The sequence below is a fragment of the Meriones unguiculatus genome, chromosome 11, assembly GCF_030254825.1.
Source record: "Meriones unguiculatus strain TT.TT164.6M chromosome 11, Bangor_MerUng_6.1, whole genome shotgun sequence".
Lineage (NCBI taxonomy): Eukaryota > Metazoa > Chordata > Mammalia > Rodentia > Muridae > Meriones > Meriones unguiculatus.
This window is the reverse complement of record NC_083359.1, coordinates 13,130,217-13,153,427: the sequence shown is the minus strand read 5'-3', so window position 1 is coordinate 13,153,427 and position 23,211 is coordinate 13,130,217. Positions and strand designations below refer to the sequence as shown.

The window sequence follows — 23,211 nt, the reverse complement described above, 5'->3', positions numbered from 1 at the left end:
GGGTCCTTCATAGGATAGGCTGCTGTGACCACAGCATGGCAGTGGCAGAAATAACTTACATGGCAGGTATTTGAGCTCCTCATTCAGAGGGTTTGGTCTTGGGATGGGCTGGGTTACTTTGGTCTGAGGCAGGGTCAACATAGGACAAGAGGAATTTGTAGAGGGGAGACTTTATTTCTTGGTGGATTTGGAACAGAGTGAGTAAGGGACTGGGCACATGTCCAGTCACCTACTTCCAGCTCGGTCTCCACATCCTAAAACATTTCTAAAGCCTCCTGAGGTTGTGGTACCAGGTGAGGACCAAGCCTTTAGCATGTGAGCCTGTGGGGGACGTTGCATATTCAAACCATGCCATTCCCCTACCAAGACTGCTAGGTGAAGGTGAGTTTAGCTGAAGGTAGTTCCTGTCACATCTTCCAGCTGACTTTCTTCCTGATCCTGCCCTCTGCTGGCTTATCATAAAGGTGAATTTAAGGACCTTATAAGAAGCCCAAATAGAGGTGGTGTCTCTGTCTGTCTGTGCACCCCTGCCTGCCTCTGTTTGGAGGTCAGAGGACAATTTGCAGGAGTTGGTGTTTTCTACTACATGTGTCTCAGGGGTTGACTTCCGTTTTCCCTTACTTGTTGAGCCATCTCCACCACTCCCAATTGTGGCTCTTGGAAGTTTTAGTGGGAGATGAGCCTGAGTGCATGCCTGTAGTCCCAGCACTTGGGGAGGGAGAAGCCTGAGTTCAAGGCCAGCCTGGTATACAAAGCAAGCCCAGAACAGCCAAAGCTTCACAGAAACCCTGTCTCAAACAAACAAAAAGAACATTTTAACATTGGGAAAATTAGGTGGAATATGGTGGCTGCCTTTAAACCCAGCACCTGGGAGGCAGAGACAGGCAGATCTTTGAATTTGAGGCTAGCTTGGTGTACATGAGGCTAGTGAGTTCTAGGGCAGCCAGGGCTATGTGAAGAGACCTTTTATCAAAAGACATTCCCCCCTCCAAAAAAAGTTAGAAGCTTAGGTATTTCCAACTTTGCTTTAAAAAAAAAAACAAAAACAAACAAACACAAAAACAAACAAACAAAAAAAACCCAAAAAAACTGTGCTGAATTGCATGTGATACTGGGTGAGGGACATGATCTGGAGTCTTAAGTGTCCTGTCACTGGTGACTGGTGGCCAAAGCACAGCCACCTCAGAACTATTGGCCAGTAGCTGTCTATATGCAGCCCATTGTTAAGCCCTGCAGGGCCTTGAGTTTGTGTCCTTCATCAGGCTTCCTTCAAGTGTGAATGAGCCTGTGGGTTCAGATACTATGCTTCATCATCAAAAAAGGGACAATGTTCTGTCCAAGGTATAAGCCAAGGAATAGCTTGTGGAACAGTTGAGAGGAGTTGTTGATGGGACTTGAAGGCTCTCCAGAAAGAGCTACTTAATCTCCTGAGAGCAAGTGTGGTAGACACAATACCAAGAGCACTGTGGCCTGAGGCCCTGGAGCAAAGCTAAGGGTGAACTTGCCAAGGAAATTGCATTAGGCTCCCGCTAGCCTTTACGTCTTTGCCCCCACCTGTGGACTGGGTATAGATACTAACATTGGTTTCAGTCTCTTTAGGCCCCTTCAACCCCTGACCTTGTAGGTGTGAGAAGGACTAACCAGGCGCTAACTACCACAATGGAAAGAGTAAAGAAAGATCCTAGATAGAAACCTTGTGCACCAAGGGCCTGCTGTTTAGGAAGGGAGCCAACCTTGGAGCATTTCTCTCTGGACAGAGGCTCCTCCTAGACAGTGCTGTCAAGTGCTTCTGGGAGCAGGGAAGGTAGGAAATCAGACGGGGACATTGGCAGATCTTCCACTAGCTTCAGCTGTGCATCTCACTGAGACACTTGGGCAACTTTAGTGGATTTCCCCACTTCCTTTCCTGCTTCCTGTGTTATGTATGGAAGTTGTTGAGTCATACGGTCTTTTAAGATTTTCCCATTAGGATTAAGTTCACTCTTGTCAGTTGAGTCAGAAGTTAAGACCTTGATTGTTGAGATCTCATCCAGAGAACCTCCTACTTGCATTGGACCAGCTTTCCTTCCCAGAGTTAGGCTTAAGACAGTGGGACTCATAGGTGTGTGGCATTGTGCTCTAGGCTTCTGGCTCATGCTGAGGTAGGATGGGCTGCCACAGGTGGTATGTACTCTGCAACAGACAGTGGTAGGCACTTCTTGGAAGGAATGTGAGGATTCCTATGTCCCGTGTCTAGTTCAGTTGGCTTATTACTGAGACATCCCTTCTGGTCTGAGCATGTAGAAGAATCTAGAGGGCTGGTAGAAGCTGGGATCCAAGTGTCAGCCAGCTTAGCGGAACAGAGGCATAAGTATCCTAAGAGGCTCATAGTATTCCAGGCTTAGGTTTGTTCAAACAGGCCCCACGGCTTGAACGTGACTTTTGTATGGCAGGAACTGCTTGACTCCCATGAGCTTGAAAAAATCACAGTCAGCCATTAGTTTGAACAGCCTACTAAGAGTTAGGCCCTGGGAATTCTGCTGTGCACTAGACAGTCCTGGCCTCATTGTTTACATTCCACAGGGAAGCAGTGAACTAATTGCCAATTTTCTGTTCTGCCTAACATCACCTCCCAAACCAGCAGCTCTAAGAATCAGCCATCTTGAGGGAGTGATATGCATTCCTGTTATCCCAGCTACTTTGGAGGCAATTTCATAGGGAAGTACTGGACAGTGACTAGGCGCAGGTGCTTTTAAGGCATTGGCATGATCAGAGTGTTCTTCCTAGCTAGAGAGACTGCAGTCATTATCCTCCAGGGACAGAGATCGCCTATGTAGATGAGGAGGACTCAGAGATGCATAGGGGATTTTGCATTTTGTTCTGGAAGCTGGAGAACAGTGACACTGCAGTATATGCTTTAAGATTCCTCAGGTCGGTGGAGAATGTGGAGTTGGGAGCAAGGGAGAGGCAAAAAGGCCTGCAGGAAACTCATGTAAATCATAGTAGTAGACAAGACTGAAATAAGGCCAGAGCTACTTGCAAGAGATTCCTTGCTTTCCTGAGCACATTTTGATACTTAGTAGCAAGAATGTTCCAGAAAAGGATTGAGTGAAAATTGCAAGATGGTAAGGATTAAAAGTTGTTTTTTGCTGTGTTGTTTCTTAAGGACATTAAACAGTTCAGGTGGTCGTTTTGTTTATTCTAAAACAGGACTTGAATCATGGTATTCAATGAGACTTCAACAAAAGTTTCCCTTTTGCTTTCTGTCAGGCAGAATGTAGTCAAGGTCTTTGTTTGTGTCTGCGAGTCTGCGTTCCTAGGGAAATTCGTGGGCTGGAGAGGAGGCTCAGCCGGTTAATAGCACTTGCTGTTCTTCCAGAGGACTCTAGCTCTGTTTCCAGTACCCGTGTGGGGTGGTTCATGACCATGTGTGACTCTGGCTCCAGGGGAATCTAATGCCCTCCTGGCCTCTGGGGGTACTGCACTCAATGAGTACAAACACACTTTAAAATAAATCTGTTTTCTTGGGGGGGGGTAGTTTTTTCTTTTTCAAGACAGGGTTTCTCCGCTTAGCCTTGCCTGGCCTGGACTTGCTTTGTAGACCAAGTTGGTCTTGAACTCACAGAGATCTGTCTGCCTCTGTCTCTGCCTCCTGAGTGCTGGGATTACAGGGTTGTGCCACTACACCCAGCTTTTTTTTTTTTTTTTTCCTGAGACTGGGTTTCTCTGTGTAGCCCTGGCTGTCCTGGGACTCACTCTGTAGACCAGGTTGGCCTCGAACTCAGAGATTAACCAGCTTCTGCCTCCTGAGTGCTGGGGTTAAAGATGTGAGCCTCTACCACCTGGCAAAAATAAAATGGATCTTAAGCAAAAACAAAAACAAACAACAAACAAAAACCCACTAAAAAGTAAGAAAAGGATCGAAACCATGGAACCGACCAGAAGCATCTGGCCCTTCCATTCCCAAAGAGGATTTAAGGATGTGGGCAGAGTCTCATGTAGCCCAGGTGACCCTCAAACTCACCTTGTAGCTGATGATGACCTTGAACACTATCCTCTTGCCTCTTACCTGAGTGCTGGCATTAGGGATTTACAAGCAAGTGCCACCATGCCAAGCAGGACTTGATTTTTATTCTTCTCTCCCGCTTTTTGTTTAAGATAGGATATAACTTAGGCTGGTCTGGAACTCACTGGGTAATCCAGTCTGACTCAGAACTTGTGATCCTCTCAGCTCAGTTATGTGCCATCATATCTAGCTCCAGAGAAGGATTTAGGCTAGAAAGGTGATGCAGCCTGTTTTCTGGACATATTTGGGTTGTGGAGTGTCTGCCTGGCTAGATTCATTATGTTTTTTCATAGTTAGGATCTGGTGGGCCTCAAAAAAAAAAAAATATATATATATATTCATTCAAATGATTCTAGAAAAGCTCCAACCCACATTCTTTGTTCATCTGATGGTACTTCTGACAGGCTGTCTCCTTTACACATCAGCAGTGTCTGAGTGGGGAGTCTCAGTGAGGGTCTGTGCCCTGGGCTTGGTTGATTATATAGAATACTCTCCAGGGAGCTGGAAGTCTGTCCTATTGCCTTTTTTTTTTTTTTTTTTCCTTTCCCAGAGGTGTTGTAAGAGTAACCTTTATCAGAGGGATATTGTGGTGTTCACTTGTCATCCCAGCACTCCGCAGCTGAGAGAAGGGAAGGAGTTTAAGGCCAGCCTTAGATACACAGCAAGTTTGGAGGCCAGTCTGGGCTGCATGAGATGTCCTCAAAAGACTGAAAAGGAAAAAAACAAAACAAAACAAACAAAAAAACAGCCCGGTAACTTTATGAGACTATAATGGTTAGGTTGTAAGTCAGCCTTTTGTTTTTTTCTGTTTTTGTTTTTTTAGAACCAATTCACTTTCCCTGTGAATTGCTGTTTCTTGCTTCCTTGTCACATCTCAAGTGCCTAGGAGCTGAACTAGTCGTGCCATGCCAGTCAGACAAAAGGGACATTGGGTTCTTAGGTTCCAGATCTCTTTTTTTTTTTAAAGATTTATTTATTTATTACTTATGCAATGTGTGTTAGCATGTACACCTGCACGCAGAAGAGGGAACCAGATTTCATGTTTAGATGGTTGTGAGCCACCATGTGGTTGCTGGGAATTGAACTCAGGACCTTTGGGAAGAGCAATCAGTGTCTGAGCCATCTCTCCAGTCCCTGGTTCCAGATCTCTTGAGATGGTATCTCTACCTTCACCTGCCTGTTCCAAGCTCCATGCCCCTTCTGGGTGGAGGTGGAGTAAAATGTGGATGGGTAGCATGGGATACCGGCAGTAACAGGGCAGAGACAATCACTAGTTCTCCATACGAGATGGAATGATTATGACCCTTGGCCTTTTTTTTTTTTTTTTTAAATCATGTGAGTGTTCCTGCAGAGGCCACCTGACATGAATACTGGAAATCTAACTCAGGTTTCAAACTCCAGTCCTCTGGACGAGTAATACATAGTCTTAGCTGTGGTGCCATCTCTCCAGCTCCAATGACCCTGGGTCTTAATAGTTTTCTGTTCCTCTCAGGACAGAGACTGCTGTGTCAGCAACTGCTGTGGGTTGTTGTTAGTGTTACAGTGTAGCTCTGGCTGTCGTGGAACTCACTATGTAGGCCAGACTGACTTGGAATGCCGTCTCCCAGGTACACAGCATTTGCCACGGTTCTGGACCTTTCTGTGGGTTTTGACCAGCTGATAAGACTTCATCAGTGGACTCAAAACAAGCTAAGATGAAAGCGTAGAGAAGCCAGTTCTGACTTCGGCCTTCTTTTCACATTCTCACAGCCAAGCTGCTGTGCCTACTAGATCAGCCTCATGGGTAGTAAGGTTGCCCTAGAGATTCTGGTCAAAGTGTTGGGGTAGCCTTACTTCTTGAACACTTATCAGAATTCTGAACCTCCATACACATCCCATTCACTTTCTTTATTCATTTTACCGTAGTCTTGTGGGGTCTAGTTCTGGGTATGATTCTTACAAGAAAACAGAGCTCTGAGGGGTTCAGAAATTAACTTGGTTGTGCAATAGTTAGTAAGTAGCTGAGATTTGCCTGTAACACATTGACTTCAGGATTGTACCCTACTTGTTGCCTAGCCTGCGGTCTCCAGACCCTGTATGTGTTTGTGTGTGTGTGTGTGTGTGTGTGTGTGTAAGTATGTACACATATGCATATACCCTGCATAACATTAGCTGTTTCTGGAGGGAGAGGGCCTAAACTTACCTTCAAGCCTCAGCCTGGAGGCCCCACTGCCCCTCTGGCAGGCTGTTCTGTGGGCATAGGACTAGTGGTTATGAGGCAAGCCCTGGGAAATTTGGATCCTGCCAGGGAGCCTTGGCCCTTCTTTCCCAAGAAATGTTCGTTTTAGTTATGTTTAGGGCCATACAGATATGCTGGAATGAGGGATTCTGACCCTGGATCCTGGCCTGAAGAATAGGAAGGGTAGGCTGGCTCTCCACAAGCTTTGTGGGGTCCTTTGGGCCACCAACTATTGTGTGCTGGGCCTTTTAGCTTTTTGAAGTGGAAAATCTTTTTAAGTCACTCAGGCAATAACAATTCATTATTGAAAATGTCTAAATAGATTTTAGTGAGAAGAAAACCTTTGCATTGTGTCCCACCAACCACGATGAGTACTAGTAAGCACTAATAGGATTATATCTTGCTCTAAACCAGTACTGCCTGCTAGAAATACAACACAGTGGGCTGGAAATGTTACTCAGTTGGTAGAGTGCTTACTTAGCACGAAGCTTCCAGCAGACTTGGGAGAAGGAAAGCAGGAACTTTGGTCAGTGCTAGACAGCTGTAGGGGAAGCACGCACACCCACTACTTGTGGCCCTCACTCTTTCACTGCTCTTTTTGCTCCCTGAGCTTGGTGGGAGGCCACAAAGTCATGCTCAGAATTCACGTGTGTACATGTCCTTGCCCTTTCTGAGAGAAGCCTGGCAGCATAGGCACACTTCTTAAATTTGCTGCCATGTAGAACCAATGCTCTTCCCTACACACCTGCTGCCTTCTCAGAGTTCCCACATCCTGCCATTTGGTTTTGGAAGTAGCTGTAGAAGAAATCAGTGCAAGACCCTCATCTGGGCTTGTGCAAGGAGTGCCTCCAAATTCCCAGCATACCCCTAGTAGATACAAACTAGCAAGGCTGGAGTAGGGTACTTGGGAGACTTCCCTGCAGGGCTGTGCACTTCTGCCCAGCCTCCATGTGGAAGGGCATCTCCTGTGACCAAGGTGCACAGGAGCCAGTTTCCTTGTTGCTTTGTCCTTTTTTTTTTTTTAAAGACGGGTTTCTCTGTGCTGCTTTTGGCTGTCCTGGAACTCACTCTGTAAACCAGGCTGGCCTCAAACTCAGAGATCCTCCTGCCTCTGCCTCCCCAGTGCTGTGATTAAAATTGTGAAACACCGCATGCCTCAAAATGAAACATTTTGGGGCTGCCCCAGAGTACTGTTTGCCTGCTGCCAGACAGCTGGTTTGCCCCTACAGTGACTGTGATGTGTATCTGAATAGCATGAATAGCGGTGAGCATGGTGGATACTTTTGGAGTCTTGCTTGAACAGCCTGTGAATTTTGTGCCCCAGGTGTCACTGGACTGCAGAGCTGAGGGAAGTCATCCCCACCCTGTCCTGTTTGTTCTGCTACCCTGCCTATTTCCATTGGACTATGTGTCGACTTGTTCTCTTCAGTCTGTTGCTACCCAATATGGATGCTGTGATGAAGGGCCTTTGTGGGCCAACTTTGGGTTGATCAACCCTCAGGTGGAGAGGGAAAGATTGCTGGTGAATGAGGGTCTGCCAGCTGGGGAAGGCAGTCTTCTCTACACTTGACTCAAGCCCGTTCTTAGTTATCACCATCATTCTTGTCAATGTGAGCCAAGTCTGCAAGCTGGGAGGGATCAAGAGTTGGCTTGCTTTGCATTCCTTGGAGCTCTGTTGTCCTGAGACAGGATATTGCTCAAGGTGTCAGTGGCCTACTACCAGCTACTTCATCCTGGTGCCTGGAACAGGTCCCTACGTCTGTTTGATTCTTAAACCACAGAAGTGCCATGACACTGTATATCTCAGTGGTCCTATTTCCACAGCTCTGAAGTGAGGGTTTTCCACATTGGTTTCTGCTCTAGAATCTAGTTGAGTGTCTAAGCAAAGTGGGGAGGACTTGGGGCCTGTTTCTGTAACGTAACAGCACCATCATTTTTTGTTTTGTTTTGTTTTCAAAATTAGGGTTTCTCTGTGTAGCCCTGGCTGTCCTGGCCTCAACTAGGAGAATCCCCCTGCCTCTGCCTCCCAGGTGCTGGGATTACAGGAGCACCACTAATACCCAGCCCTAGCAGATTCTTGTTCCCACCATTCTGAGTAGAAAGTTCTAGAGGGTAGAATGAGTAACCTACATGTTCATAAAACTCAGATGGTAATTCTTCAACACTTGAAACTAGGGCCGAGGTCTTCATAGCTCTAGTTTCAAAGGAAGCTTGTCCTCCTGGCAACTGACTGCTTTTGAGATAATCCATATGTAAAGTAAAAATCACGGTGAGGGAAGCCTGGAAGGACCACAGACCACCACCCACCCACCCCTGGAGTGGGCTCCTGTTCTTACCAAGTTAACCACAGCAGGGAATGTAGTGCTCTCCAACCACTTTTGAGTTTGGATAGGAGGCAGCAGTCCCCACCCCCTGGCACTTAGGATAGTCAGGTTTAGCAAAAAAGAGCATAGAATACCAGTTAAATTTGGGTTGCAGATAACTAAATTTTATGAGTTAATTTAAGTGCCCAAAGAAATGAAAATGGGCTGCTGTGGTCTCCTGAACTTACTTCACATCAACAGTCCTGTAAGTGAATGTCATGCAGTCTCAAGGAGCCACCTGCCTGGCTTGTTGTGTTCTTGAGTTTATCATACTATGGGCTACATGAGATACTGGTTATTTTTGCTTCATCTGCCCAGGCCTTGTGTGTTAGTGGTGGTTAAAGTCCATGCTTTTTAACCCAGTGGCTGGGTAAAGGTACCTTGTTGGTGGGATTGGCTTGGGGTGGGAGTTGGATCCCCTCCACTATTTTATTTTTTGAGACATGAGGTTTCACTGTGTAGCTAAAGTTAACCACAAACTTGCTGTGGTACCTCAGGTTGGCCTCAAACTCGTGATCTTCTTGCTTTCTTGCTGGCTCAGAGATAACCTGGCCACTTGGCATTCCCTCCACATCTTCAGAAGGGAGAGATAGTATGCAGTACCTCAAAGGCAGCTTTTTGGGAGGGGTGTGGGTCTGGGGCAGGGTCTCACTGTGTGTAGCCTTGGCTGTCCTGGAACACACTCTGTAGATGAGGCTGGCCTTGAACTCAGAGATCTGCCTCCTTCTGTCAAAGGCATCTTTGAACAGGATCTTGGGACTTTGAGTAGGTCAGTATATTAGCTGCTCTGTCTGTCCTCTTTTTTTTTTTTTTTTTTTTTTTTATTGTTGTTTTGTGTCCTAGGCTTCTTTCCTTCACTATTGGGGCATAGTATACAACACTGATTGGTAGCCTCGAGGAGACAGGGCTGCTGCCTCCACTCAAGCATTCCAGCTCCTGTCTCCTTTTTTGAAACCTGCTGGTCCTTTTTGGCCAGAATTCTGGTGCATGTTAAGAAGCAAATGATAGTATAAGCTCAGTGGTGCAGGGAAGGACGGTTCTCATGACACTGCTCCCCTACCCTGTGAGTGGGAATGGGTACACACAGCTTCTTGTTGGGGAGAGTATTGCCTTTGCCAGTTCAGGAGGAGTTCTAGATTGGGAAACTGCACTTCATGCCCCAGTACTACCTCAGCAGCAATGCACTATTGATGTGGCTCCCGGGTTGTGCCCAAGCTGCAGACTACTCATTCCTAATTGGGCCGGTTGGGTAGGGTGTCAGTGTAGCCACTCCAGCAATCGGGATGGTAGAATAGTTGAAAGTAATTTCTTGGAGTCAGAAGCCTCTCCCAATGTTCAGCTGCTTGAGATTTAGGGCAATAAAAGCTTGAGATGGTTCACATGTGCTGTCTCAGTGCTGTGGAGGCTGAAGCAAGGAGATTTGACCCCAGCCTGGGCTCCCCCACCTTCATTTTTTTATTTACTATATACGAGGGCTTTGCCTACATGTATGTGCCATGTACATGCTTTTTGTGTGTGTGTGTGTGTGTGTGTGTGTATGTCCCCCCCCCCAGACAGTTTCTCTGTGTAATCCCTGGCTGTTAAGGAACTCAGTTTATAGACCAGACTGGTCTTGAACTGAGAGAGATCTGCCTGCCTGTGCCTCCCCAAGTGCTGGGATTAAAGTCCTGTGCACCACCTCCAGCCTGCAGTCAGTGCTCTTAACTGGTGAATCATTTCTCTAGCCCTCACCCAAGCTTCTTAGACCGTGTTCCAAAGATAAGCAAAAGAAGTTTGTAGTACTATAAGTAATTGTTCATCACCAGACAGAAATGATCTATTTTAGGGTATCTTGGGGACAGTGACAGTGGAATCCAGTTTGCAGCACAGCACCATGTCCGTGAAATAGGATGGGGCTTGGGAGTGACCTAGGAAGCAAGAATATAGCCTGCAGAAGTGTTTTTAGGAATTAATTTTGAAGTTAAGGTAGTGATGCATGCCTTTAATCCTAGAACTCATGAGGTGGATCTCCAAATTCCAGGCCAGCCAGGGCTACATCTTGAGGACCCCACCCCTTTTTGAGGGTGAAATTGAACAGGTGGCACTCATCTGTAATTGTAGCAGTTGGGAGATGGAGACAGAAAATCAGGAATTAAGGCCAGCCTGAGCTACTTGAAATCATATCTCAAAAATCCTTCCTCCAATAAACAGAGACTTAGCTAAATAGTATCAGCCTGTGTAATTTTGCTGTTTGCTTGCCTAGGGACCAAGCCTCTCCTGCAGCATTAAGCCTGTGTTCAGGGCAAGGGAGCACCACAGGTGGTGGTTTAGAGTACTGTTTGTGGAGCTTTACACCTAGCCTATAGCTTGGGAGTTTGTTGTGCTGTTTCCCACAGCTGCCTCTGGGTGCTTAGATTGGTGTGAGAGGCCAACAATGTGGCCTGGGCGCGGAGGGGCACTTAACCTCTATCCCAGGGAGTTGAGGTAACCATATGTTTGGTCGGTCAATATTTACAGTGAGCTTTTGACATAAAGACTAATCCTAGATGCTGGGGACTTGCAGTTCTCTGTAAGACCCATGCATGGCCAACTTGTAAGGCAAGATGTGCTGAGCAGAGAGTGCCTGGGTTTCAGCCCTATGTCTGTACCTGCTAGTTGAGAGAGCTTTTCTGAGCCTGGTTTTCTTGCCAGTTAAATGTCATCCTAATGATACCCACTTTTGAGTGGTTGTGAAACAAGAGTGAGGATCTGCATGAAATGGAGTTTTGCACTTGTAGGAGGTGTGAGCTGGTGATGATTATGATCCATCCTGCCTAAGAGATGTGTTTACAGATGCCAGTACTTGAGTATCAGTGGACCCTTGGAATCCCCAACACCATAGGCTGAGTTAGAACCCGGTCTAATACATAGCATCTACCTGTGGGCAGTAGTGGAGGAGGGGCCTCCTGAGGAGGCTTTTCACTGAGGCTTTACTATGGTGAAGTTAGGATTGGGGTTAGTATGTTTTGTTTTGGCATACTCTGAGTGAAAGGAAATCTCTTCCCTCTGTTTGCTCGGCATTAGAAAGGTAGCATCTTTTGGAAGGCAATCAAGGGGTCTCAATAGAAGATACCTATTAAGTCCAGCATGCAGGTGAAGGTGGTAGTTGCTGATCTGAAGATCGTCAGAAAAGACCAATCACAAGGTTGGGGTTTCAGCTTTTTATCGTTAATCAGCTTTTGAGTAGGGGTTTGGGGACAGGTACCATCTGTTGGGCTGGTCATAGCCATCATTGGGCTACAAAGTTCCTGTGTGGTCCGGAGGAGTGTGAACACTGAATGCATGGGTCACCATAAGCTAAATGCAGATAGTTCCTCATGCAAGCATCATGTGACTGCTACCTGGCCTACCCTCTGCCTGAGGCCAGTGGACTCAGCATGCACTGTGCCACAAGCTGGATACTAGCCATCTCTAGGTTTTGACTCTTTCTGTAGGGTTTCAAGATGGTCTGACCAACTGAAGCCCAATCCCTCCTGCTCACAGCCCCTCCTTTGCTTTATATACAGACTTGGGGACTGGCTGGGAGTGAGGGTAGAGGAAGGCCCATCAGAAGTGGTAGCCAAAGCCACAGATAGCTCATACAAGGTATAGAAGCTAACTGAAAAATTTTTTTTCCTTGTAGAGAAACTTCCTGTTGGGGAGTTGCTTGGGTTTGTAGGGATAGGACAAAGACAAACTTGTCCATCTCTAGGTTTTGACTCTTAACTCTACTCAGACTGGCTTGGGAGGGAGGCACAGGTGGGCCACTCTTCTTCCCTGTGGCTTTACAAGTCAGGGTTTTGGGCTGAGGTAAGGCAAAACCTGTGCAAGATTTGACTGAGGAGCCTTTTTGAGGCAGTCTGCCTGTGGTGAAGGTCCTAAGGGGATGATTGGGGGTGATCCAGTCTAGCACTCAAGGCCAGTGCCGTTTGATCTGCTTCATGGCTTCTATCTTCTTTGCCATTTTTTTTCCTGGTGGTTAATTCATGGCCTTTAAAATCAGAGCACATACTGTAGATCTTGTTCTGCTGCTAGCTGCTGGATCTGATCTTGGCAAATACTTCTAGTATGTATCTTGATTCTCTTGTTTGTGGGACCAGTGAAAGGAATTGATTCATTTTATTTTAAGGATTGTGAGACCCATGTCGTGTTTAACTGTAGCTAGGATCATTAGCACCTCACCCTGTTTGGGATGAGGTTTTTGCCTTTTTTACTTCTATTACATCTGTGTGGCCCTATCAGCTTTTAGCGCAGCTAATGAAGGTGCTGTTGGGAGGATGGCTGGCAGTGCTCTCATAGTCCTCCATCTGATAGAATTGTTGCCTGGCCTAGGGACCTCTGAGAGGCTGTTTGTTTCTGTTTTCTACAGGAAGGCTCAAACTAAAGGCCAAAGATTGCAGGACCTCACAAGAGTCTATTGGGCCAGGCCCTGAGCTAGGCACTGTGAGAGCAATCTGGTCCCTGGACTCATCAGGAAACCTGTTGTCTGGAGAGGCCAAGTAGGTCACCAGGTAGTTAACAGGTATTGTGTCCTGAGAGCACCTAGTAGAGGGTGGTGGTGGGTGTAGGACCTGGTTTGTGAATCTCGGGCAGCCAAGCCCAGCAGTCAAGCTAAACTCAGCCGGTTATCAGGCACTGGTCTACAGGATATAATACCAGCACCAGGTAAATCTGGGACCTCCTATTTTAGTCCCACTTTGGCCACCCACTCCCCTTCCTGTAGATTTATCTAACTAGCCCAGCCCAGCCCAGCCCAGCCCTCCTTCAGCACTGGCCCATGATTTCAACCTAGTTTTTTCTTCCTTTACCCATTCTTTGTGCCATGGTCTGACAGGGTTGGATCACTACATACCTTCTCCACAAGAAACCTTAATCATTTTCTAGGTGTGTGAACCAAGTCCTCAGTGAAGGCTTACAGCTCCTGTGGGTAACCTTTGTTACAGAAAAAATTAGCAGCCTTAGGTCTTTCTAGAACTGGAGTTTATGGGTTTAGCCCCTTTGCTGGGCTGGAGGGATTCCTGGAGGCCTGGGTTTTCTTAGTCTTGCTGAGTGAAAAATTGACTTAAAAAATTGAGTGGAAAGAACCCTAGGACTTTCTTCCTCTAGCAAAGCAGAGGTTTATGCCAAAGCATTGGTGGTAAGAGATCAGGTTCAGTAGTCAGTAGTAAATTTTTCCATATTTTTCTATTTAAACTGTAGGACTCTGAAGGTTTTCTTCTTTCCTGGGGAAACACTCTGGAGCCCAGCTATCTCTTGCCTGTGGGACAGTGTGAGGATATGGGTGCCTGCTCACCACAGGTTTCTGCCTAAGAGACAGGTTGGGGGGGGGGAATGTCTGGTTTGTAATCTGGGGTTGGAATTGAAGCTAACTATTCTAGAAACCTCCTGGAACAGTGATCTTCCCTTTGAGAGGTGGCTTGCTGGCCTTTTTCACTGATGAAGATCAAGATTACTGATAAATACTAACATGTTGGGGGCTTCAGATTATAACATTTAACATTTGTTGGGTGCCTAACTGTGTGCTAGGCCTTCTGTGCTTTGTTGACTTAAACCAGTGGGCCTGTGACATAGTATAGTATCTCCCTTCTCCCAGAGTAGTTCTAGACTTAAAGGGCTCATTCCATGTACTCAACTGTGCCATCTGACTTTCCTATGTATTTGAGAAAAGGGTTGTACACTGGAAAGTGGAGGCTCACAGACATGCCTCTATGATTGGCCCTGCACTGTAAGGCCTCCCCTCCTAACATCCACCCTGTCATACATAGCTCCTGGTAATGCTTTGCAGCATCCACCACCAACCACTTGTCTTTTGGTTCTTTCCTTCCTCCTCAATAATAGACTCCTCCTGTGTCCCTTCACTCAAAAGAAAGAAAGAGTTTGCCATGTAGATAGCTCAGGAAAAGGCCCAGGTGCCCCCTTCCAAAAGTAGGCTGGCTTTCCGAGAAATGTTGCTATTGTTTAGAGCTTTTTCCTTTGGATTTTAATTTTTACTTAAGTACTTTCTATCAAATATTTTTAATTTTATTTTCTGTTTATGGGTGTTTTGCCTGTATGAATTTCTGTGCACCATGTGTGTTCAGTGCCAGTGAAGACCAGAAAAGAGCATTGGAATTGAACCAGGGTCCTCTGGAAGGCAACAGCTGCTCTTAATCACTGAGGTGTCTCTCTAGCCCCTTTTATTTTTTTACTTTCGTATGCACACTGTGGAGGTTAGTTGCAGGAGTCAGTTCTCTTCAATCATAGGGGTCTAAAGTGGTGATCCACAACACCTTTAATCCCAGCTCTCGGGAGGCAGGGGCAGGTGGATCTCTGAGTTCAAGGCCAGCCTGGTCCAGGGCTACACAGAGAAACCCTGTCTTTCAAAAATTCATATGGGTCTTGGGGTGAACTGAGGTGTCACGTGTGATAGTGAGCACCTTTACCCACTTAGCCATATGACATCTCCACTGACCTAGAGTTGACTCAGTGCTTGACTGGACCTGGTTCTCTGAGACATAAGGTCATTTCCTCTACTTCATTGAGAAGGAAGCTGTCTTAGGGCCTGGGCCTACCATTTCACATTGTCCCTCCTTCTTTGAGCCCAGACTGTGCTAACTAGTTGGAAAAAAAATAGAGAAGGGCCCTAAATTACAGTAAGAAGTGACATTTTCCTACTGCCATTGGCTGTCTGGGAACTCATGAAGAGTTCCTTGCAAGAGGATGAAGCCTTCTAGTTCATAGCTAGTTCTTTGTATAGCTTCAGTCTCTACCTGCAAACAGTGGGGTTACAACTATCTTATAAAGCTATTTTCTTATAAAAGCAACAGTGGTGTGTCCTGAGCTTGGCTTGGGTCGGTGGTGGCAGGCTCAGGTTTTGGAAGGCAGAGATAGAATGGCTGACTTAGCTTGGTGCAAGATGGACATTAGGGTCAGTGCCAGCACAAAGGATTTTGTTTTGTTTTGTTTTTCCATTGGAAATGACTTCAGGTGTTAAGTCCCGCTGCTAGACCACTGTTTTGTCTGTCTTTGCCACACCACCCCTGCACACCTGTGAGAGTATGCTTCTACAGTGGGTGGCTGGGAAAGGTCCCAAAGGGTAATGCATGCATGATTGAGGTCAAAGGCAAAAAGCACAGTCCTTTCTACCAGCTCTGGGGAAGAGCACTGGTGGCAGTTTATTAGAGCTTCACTGGATTTTCTGGGACTTGTTGGAGGCAGTCTGGGGCTCTAGCAAGGAGCAGGAAAAGGAGGGGCCCACCGTACATCTTCTTGGTAGAGAACCCTCGGGAATGGAACTTTCTAACAAACTCTACATAGGACTGATTTAAGACCGTTCTCTGTGACCCAGACAGGCTACTTTCCCCTCCTCTCCACCTCCCACCCCCACTTCAGGTGGATGATCAGATAGGAAGGAGCAGGTTCCCCCAGGCTTTCTCTTGTATTAGAGACAGAACTCAAAAGTCCATGACAGTGTTCTACTGAGATCTCAGGATGATCCCCTGGGACACACATCTGGAATTCAGCACCTGGTAGGCTGCAGCAGGGAGATTGCTGTTGCTTTGGGCTACAGAGCAAGACCCTTTGAAATAATTACAGAAAAATAACTTTGAAAGGTGGTGTAGCACACCTTTAATCTCAGTACTTGGGAGGCCGAGGCAGGTGGATCTTTATGGGTTCTAGACCAGCCTGGTGTACAGAATGAGTTCCAGGATAGCCAAGGCTACACAAAGAAACCCTGTCTCAGAGCAGGGGAGGGGGAGCACTTGTTATACTGGGCGGTTATAGACAGAAACCTGCCTCAAAAAACAAAACAAAAAAAGGGACTTGTTACATTTGTTTGTTTGGAATGAGGGAAGTGCCATGGCATGTCTATGGAAATCAGAGGACGTTGTAAGAGTTGGTTCTCCAAGAAACTTAAAAGCTGGGCACTATGGCACATGCCTTTAATCCCATCACTTTGGAGGCAGAGATAGGTGCTTCTCTGTTAGTTCAAGGTCAGCCTGCTCCACAAAGCAAGGCCAGGACAGCCAGGAATCATTACACAGAGAAACCCTGTCTCAACAACAAAACCTTAAAAACAGTAGTGTCTGGAAAACTTTTATCCTCTTTTCAGAGATGATCTTTAGTATATATACTTCACTCCCAGTCCTCATTCATGGGGTCCCTGTTAGTAAACTTTGTCCCTAGCCCTGGGACTTCCTTTTCCTCTAGCATGTACCAGCACATGAAGAAATGACTCGCTATATATATATATATATAGCTCAGGTGGGCACTAGCCTGACCCTGGGCTGATGAGGGTGACTATTTTCTTTCTTTCTTTTTTTTTTTTTTTTTGTAACACAGACTTTCTATGTATCCCTGGCTGTCCTGAAAGTTTCTATGTAGACTAGGCCCCAAATTCCCAGAGATCCTCCAGTCTGCCTCCTGAGTGCTGGCATTACGGGTATATGCCACCATACCTGGCTCAGGTAAAGATCTTTAGACTGACTGGTCAGGGAACTGCTAGGTGATGGGTGGCTTTTCTGAGTCAACCTGGGGTCAAAAAACAGTGGGTTTTTTGTTTGTTTGTTTTCTGCAAGTGAGAGTTTTCTAGTTTTCTGCTGTTCAGTGCTGGAGGGTAAGGGTGTTATGGGCTGGGTTTTACAATCCCAGCTATCAGAAGACCTACGTCTACAATTAGGGGCTAGTGACAGGCCAGAAGCCAGGAATGTATTGGCCTCACACTTAGGCGTTGGGTGAGGACACTTTTTTCTCATTAAAGGAAATGGCCTGATAAAGAACCTTCTTGTAAGGCCAGCCAGCCAGATCTCTGTGCATGGAGCCCGGCAGGGAAGCAAGAGCTAAGTGGGGGAGCATAATCCCAGGATGTATCTCTTCCTGTGGATATCTAGAGGAGGGATTTTCCAAACCCTTTTGGGAAAGTGTATGTATGTGTAAATGGGAGCACATTAACCAGAGCCTCTTCTTTTAGAAAAGACTTGTATGCTGAATTTCTTAAGAACCACCTTCATCTTTGTAGAAACGTTCAATAAACCCTTCATTCCTAACAGGTGTCCTGTGAGTTTGTGAACGTGTACACGCTCATCTATCTGCACTATTGAAAACGGATTGTCTTGTGACTATCCTCTTGCATTGTGTCCATCGTCACATAACCAGCAACCATTAAATTTTCCAATGGCTATTGTGAAAGTGGGTAGACCTAAATTTCATGATTTTAGTGCTGTTGGAGCTGAAATTGTGCATAGCTCTTGTCTCACTTGAATTATTGGGGTTAAATTTAAAAGATGGAGTTGGCCAGGCATGGCATGGTGATGCAGTTGGGAGGCAAAGACCAGGATCTCTGTGAGTTTAGTAGCCTTGGCTGCTTGACAAGTTCCAAGCCAGTCAGGGATACACTGTGAGATGCTATCCAAAAAGACAGAACTGTAGAGTCAAATTGGAGTATGCTTTTTCTTTAGGGACACAGAAAAGCTAGTTTTTGCCTCAACTGTATGTCAGCAAGGACAAAGCAGGCCTTGGTATGGCCCTGGACTGTCTATTTACATGTCTTCAGCTACCCTTTCTCTGCTTGTGCAGAACTTGAGAGGGTTCAATTTTCTTTCCTTACAGATTTGGCATGGGCCTAGATCCTCAGTTGGTATCTCTTAAAAAATACAAACTTGGACTCTGTAAGGGCTTTCCTACCTCAGAATTGGGCTCCTGGGAGCTGTGCTGTCAGCACATATTGTCACTCTCTCTGCTGTGGCTCCTCTAGGAATCTGCAGGTGCACGGCGGGGTAGGCATGGTGTTGACATGCCTGAACAGCTGTTTCTCTCTCCTTGTTCCCACAGAACCTTCTGCTCCAGCCAAGGTGGTAAGGGCAGCTGCTCCTAAACAGCGTAAGGGCAGCAAGGTAAGAAGCAGGGGCTACTGACTCCTGCGGGTGACTCCTGTTCTTATTCTAGGAAGCACTTGGCCCCTCTCCCTAAAGAGCATGGAAGCCCTTTCTTGGTGCCAGTGCATGGTGTCTTTATGTACAAACCGATGTGGTACAAATCTCTCAAAGAAACTAGAGTTTGGGTGTGGAACAAAACGACAGGCAGGGTAATCCTGAGGCCTTCATAGACTATACCTTGCAGGTTGGTGACTTTGGAGATGCAATCAACTGGCCTACACCTGGAGAGATAGCCCACAAGAGTGTGCAGGTGAGTGTGGGGAGGGCCTGGCAGGTTCAGGTACAGTTTCTACAAACTCAGTTGGCTTTTGTCTAAGAGCCATAATTCTCACCTTTCCTGAGTTTTGAAAGAGAGTAGTTGGCAGGGCATGATAGTGTACTTCTGTAGCTATTCAAAAGAAGGGTGGCAGCTCCGTCCAAGAGTTCAAGGCCAGCCTATGTAACATAGGCTATCAACCCCCTTTCAACCTGTACAAGCAAATGGAGACTAGTTATATAAAAAGGGCAGCAAAGAAATAATTAGAAATTAACATCATGTGAGCCTGTGCCTGGTTTCAGACTTGCCAGGCACTGTTCATTTCTTCTTTGCCTTCCAGTGATCTGACTCCCAGGAGTTGGTAGCTCTTGATGGCTCAGTGGGTTAGGAGAGAGCTGTGCTGCAGTTTTCCAAAGCCCATATTACTATGCCAAGTTTTTTTTTTTTTTTTATGAGTGGTTAAGAAGAAGTATCAGGTGAAGCATTGGCTCTAGTTTGGGGAAGTGTATTTAGCTCCCCTAGACCCTAACAGAAGAGACTGTTGGTCAGTTCTGTTCCTCTCAGTACTTTTGTTCTGAACTAGTGACCACCTCAGTGGGTAATGCTAGTACTGTAGAGGTGGTACAGACAGGCCAGGACCAGCATTTCTTCTACCCCACAGATTTGGGTAGGCTAGAAAAATGAGTTGTTCCTCCTACTTCATGGCCATTGTGGTCATGTCTTGGAGTGAAAATGGCTCAGTATGAAGGCCAGGCCTTAGGATAGATCCAGTGTAGCCTGCCCTCACACCTTCCCAGTGAGTGACCACAGGTGTCCTTCCAGCCTAGAGGCTCTAGTGTGCACTCTCTCCTTTGCCTATTGCAGCCGCAGTCACACAAGCCTCAGCCTGCCCGTAAGCTGCCGCCCAAGAAGGACATGAAGGAGCAGGAGAAAGGAGATGGAAGTGATAGTAAGGAGAGCCCTAAAACAAAGTCAGACGAATCAGGGGAGGAAAAGAATGGGGATGAGGACTGCCAGCGAGGCGGGCAGAAGAAGAAAGGTAAGTGGCTTGGGCTGGACCTGGTTCTGCCTTGCAGAACTTTTAAATGATACAAGTCTGGCAGCTGCTGGGAGGTTATCAGGCACGGAGGAGGCCGACTACTTAGAACAGCTTCTCAACCTTAATATATCTCTTAAACAGGCTTTTACATTGCTTTAAGAGTGTCTAAAACCCCCTGAAATGATACAGGCTTGGCTGCTTTCTCTCATAGACCCATTCAGTATCTGCAAGCCAGGCTTGAGGTGACAACTATAACTTATTTAGCACGGCAGCTTTTTTTCCATCTAGGATGGCTCCCTGGTCCCTGCTCACTGTACTAGAGTGGCCCCGCAGTCCTCATAGGCTCCCTGGTCCCTGCTCGCTCTACTAGAGTGGCCCCGCAGTCCTCATAGGCTCCCTGGTCCCTGCTCACTCTACTAGAGTGGCCCCGCAGTCCTCATAGGCTCCCTGGTCCCTGCTCACTCTACTAGAGTGGCCCCGCAGTCCTCATAGGCTCCCTGGTCCCTGCTCACTCTACTAGAGTGGCCCCCCAGTCCTCATAGGCTCCCTGGTCCCTGCTCACTCTACTAGAGTGGCCCCACAGTTCTCATAGGCTCCCTGGTCCCTGCTCACTCTACTAGAGTGGCCCCCCAGTCCTCATAGGCTCCCTGGTCCCTGCTCACTCTACTAGAGTGGCCCCCCAGTCCTCATAGGCTCCCTGGTCCCTGCTCACTCTACTAGAGTGGCCCCCAGTCCTCATAGGCTCCCTGGTCCCTGCTCACTCTACTAGAGTGGCCCCCAGTCCTCATAGGCTCCCTGGTCCCTGCTCACTCTACTAGAGTGGCCCCGCAGTCCTCATAGGCTCCCTGGTCCCTGCTCACTCTACTAGAGTGGCCCCGCAGTCCTCATAGGCGGTGATGCGGCACGTGTGTGACGGAGCCCAGAACGTCAGGACTTACCCAGGGCAGCCGGGCGTCGGGCTCCAGGAAGTGAGGGAGGCTCTTATACTGAGCCATTGGCCTCCTTATTTAAGAGATGTATTTATTTATTTCTATTTTTAAATTCTTTATTAATTACACTAAGAGGTTTTTTTTTTTTATTAAAAGAAAGAGGCCCCGTGTTTGGAAAGGATATAGACATTTACCTACCAGATGGATAGTTGGGCCAAAACTTGGGGGAAGGAAAAAGCCATGTCTGAGGGGCCTGCCATGCCTCTCTGACATGCCCATGCTGTCCCTCAGGGAACAAACACAAGTGGGTTCCGTTGCAAATAGACATGAAACCTGAAGTATCCAGAGAGAAATTGGCCTCACGCCCCGCTCGCCCTCAGGAGCCAAGACATGCACCTGCTAGCCGAGGGGAGATCAAAGGTATGTGCTGCCCACTAGGGAGGGTCTAGGTGAGGAGGGTACTCTCAAGATTTACTTTGTGTTCCTTCTTACCATAGGGTCCGAACCTACCACCTACATGCCTGTATCTGTGGCCCCACCAACCCCAGCCTGGCAACCAGAGACCAAACCGGAGCCTGCCTGGCACGACCAGGATGAAACATCGAGTGTGAAGAGTGATGGGGCTGGTGGGGCGCGGGCTTCCTTCCGTGGCCGTGGACGGGGGCGTGGTCGTGGACGGGGCCGTGGACGGGGTGGCAGTCGAAGTACGTGAGGCCCCTTTGGGCTCCGGGATGTCCAGGGAGTGCGGCAGGGGTAGTAGGCCATAATCTTCTCTCTCTAATGAGGCCCATTTCTCCTGTAGCCCACTTTGACTACCAATTTGGCTACCGGAAGTTTGATGGTACAGAGGGTCCCCGTACCCCCAAGTACATGAACATCACTTACTACTTTGACAATGTCAGCAGCACTGAGATTTACAGTGTGGACCAGGAGCTGCTCAAGGATTATATCAAGCGCCAGATGTGAGTATGCAGATTTTTCTGGGGCCATGCTGGAGTGGGGCCCAGAGCAGGGTCTAATGAGCAACAGTTGTAGTAGCCCTGTTAAAGCTGTGAACGATAGTCTTTTCTACTTTCACAGAATTCTGTTCATTACAGACTAAAACCACATTTACCTCGAGACTATCACTAACATGCAAGCCGCATGGTAGATGCTGGCAAGCATGCCCTTGAGCTGTCACCATAGCCGGGCTGTGTTGGCAGGCATTGTTCTTATCCCACCCTAGAACTTGTGCATGCTGGGGAGCAGCAGACCAGTTACTCATCCAAAATCATAGTTAGTAAGTAACGAAGCATAGAGTTAAAGCGGTTCCATTTGCCTATAATACTGCTCTCACCATACTAAGGTACTGGCTCGCAGGCCAAAAGAAAGCCCGTACAAGGAAGCAGGTAGTATAGTTAGAGGGTTAGTGTTTAGGAGCAGAGCAGGAGTAGAACTGAGTTTCAAAGGAGGACTATTTTGTAGGCCTCCCCTGTGATAGCTCAAAGGCAAAAAAAAAAAAAAAAAAAGAAAAAGGTGATTTGACTCAAAGTAGCAGCTATCATTTCTTTTCAGCATTTAAGCCAGTGATTTCAACCTCGTAATGCTGCAACCCTTTAATACAGTTCTCATGTGGTGGTGAGCCCCAACTATAAAATTTTTTTGTTGCTACTTTGTAACTGTAATTTTGCTACTGTTATGAATTGTAATGTAAATATTTATGTTTTCCAGTGGCCTTAGGCAACCCTTGTGAAAAAGTCACTTAAACACACACATATGCTAGGGGGTCATGACCTGTAGGTTGAAAAATACTGCCTTAAGGTGTATATCAGGAGAGGAATGAGAAGGCCAGAGGTGTGAGATTGCTGGGGTGGATAGGGAGCAGGGAAGGTCCATAGACCCTCAGTGACGCCTTTTCCCCCCACTTAGTGAATACTACTTCAGCGTGGACAATTTAGAGAGAGACTTCTTCCTGAGACGGAAAATGGACGCTGATGGCTTCCTTCCCATCACCCTTATTGCTTCCTTTCACCGTGTACAGGCCCTAACCACTGACATTTCACTCATCTTTGCGGTATGTCTCCTCCAGGGGTGATGGTGGGAAAATAAGGTCCTCCCTGTGAGTCCTGAGTTGGTGGGCTAAACCCTGAGAGAATCCCCTACTAACTGCTTCTGTTGAGTCCCAAGGTGCTACCATGGTACAGTAAGCACCACAGCAGCTTCAGCGAGAGGCAGCTACAGCCGGTCTTGCCTGTGTACCCCTCATCCACTGTTGCTCACACCTTGTAGGTCTTTCTAGAAAGTCTAACATTTCCATAGTCACAGCATCACTATCACCTACAGACACTGACAGTGCTTTAATATCATCAGGTTCTCCTCAGTTGTGCCAAACATTGTTCAGGATTGTAAAGATCAGTGTCCAGATCAGGACTGTGTGTTGTCTGTCTCCTTCTACCCTTTTATTCTTCTTG

General features: G+C 47.0%; 1 protein-coding gene across 3 annotated transcripts in view; it reads left to right on the top strand.

Annotated features, from left to right (window-relative positions):
* The window catches only part of Larp1 (La ribonucleoprotein 1, translational regulator), a 50,627-nt gene that overhangs the window by 8,871 nt on the left and 18,545 nt on the right, over positions 1-23,211 (top strand). The window contains exons 2-8 of one of the 3 annotated variants that reach the window (XM_021660425.2): positions 18,434-18,495; positions 18,722-18,787; positions 19,658-19,832; positions 21,086-21,181; positions 21,259-21,465; positions 21,564-21,723; positions 22,670-22,814. In XM_021660425.2, coding sequence (XP_021516100.2) covers positions 18,434-18,495; positions 18,722-18,787; positions 19,658-19,832; positions 21,086-21,181; positions 21,259-21,465; positions 21,564-21,723; positions 22,670-22,814 — 911 coding nt within the window. Of the gene's footprint in view, positions 1-18,433; positions 18,496-18,721; positions 18,788-19,657; positions 19,833-21,052; positions 21,182-21,258; positions 21,466-21,563; positions 21,724-22,669; positions 22,815-23,211 lie in introns of all 3 variants that reach the window. The other 2 variants (XM_021660426.2, XM_021660424.2) reach the window with 2 other exon arrangements.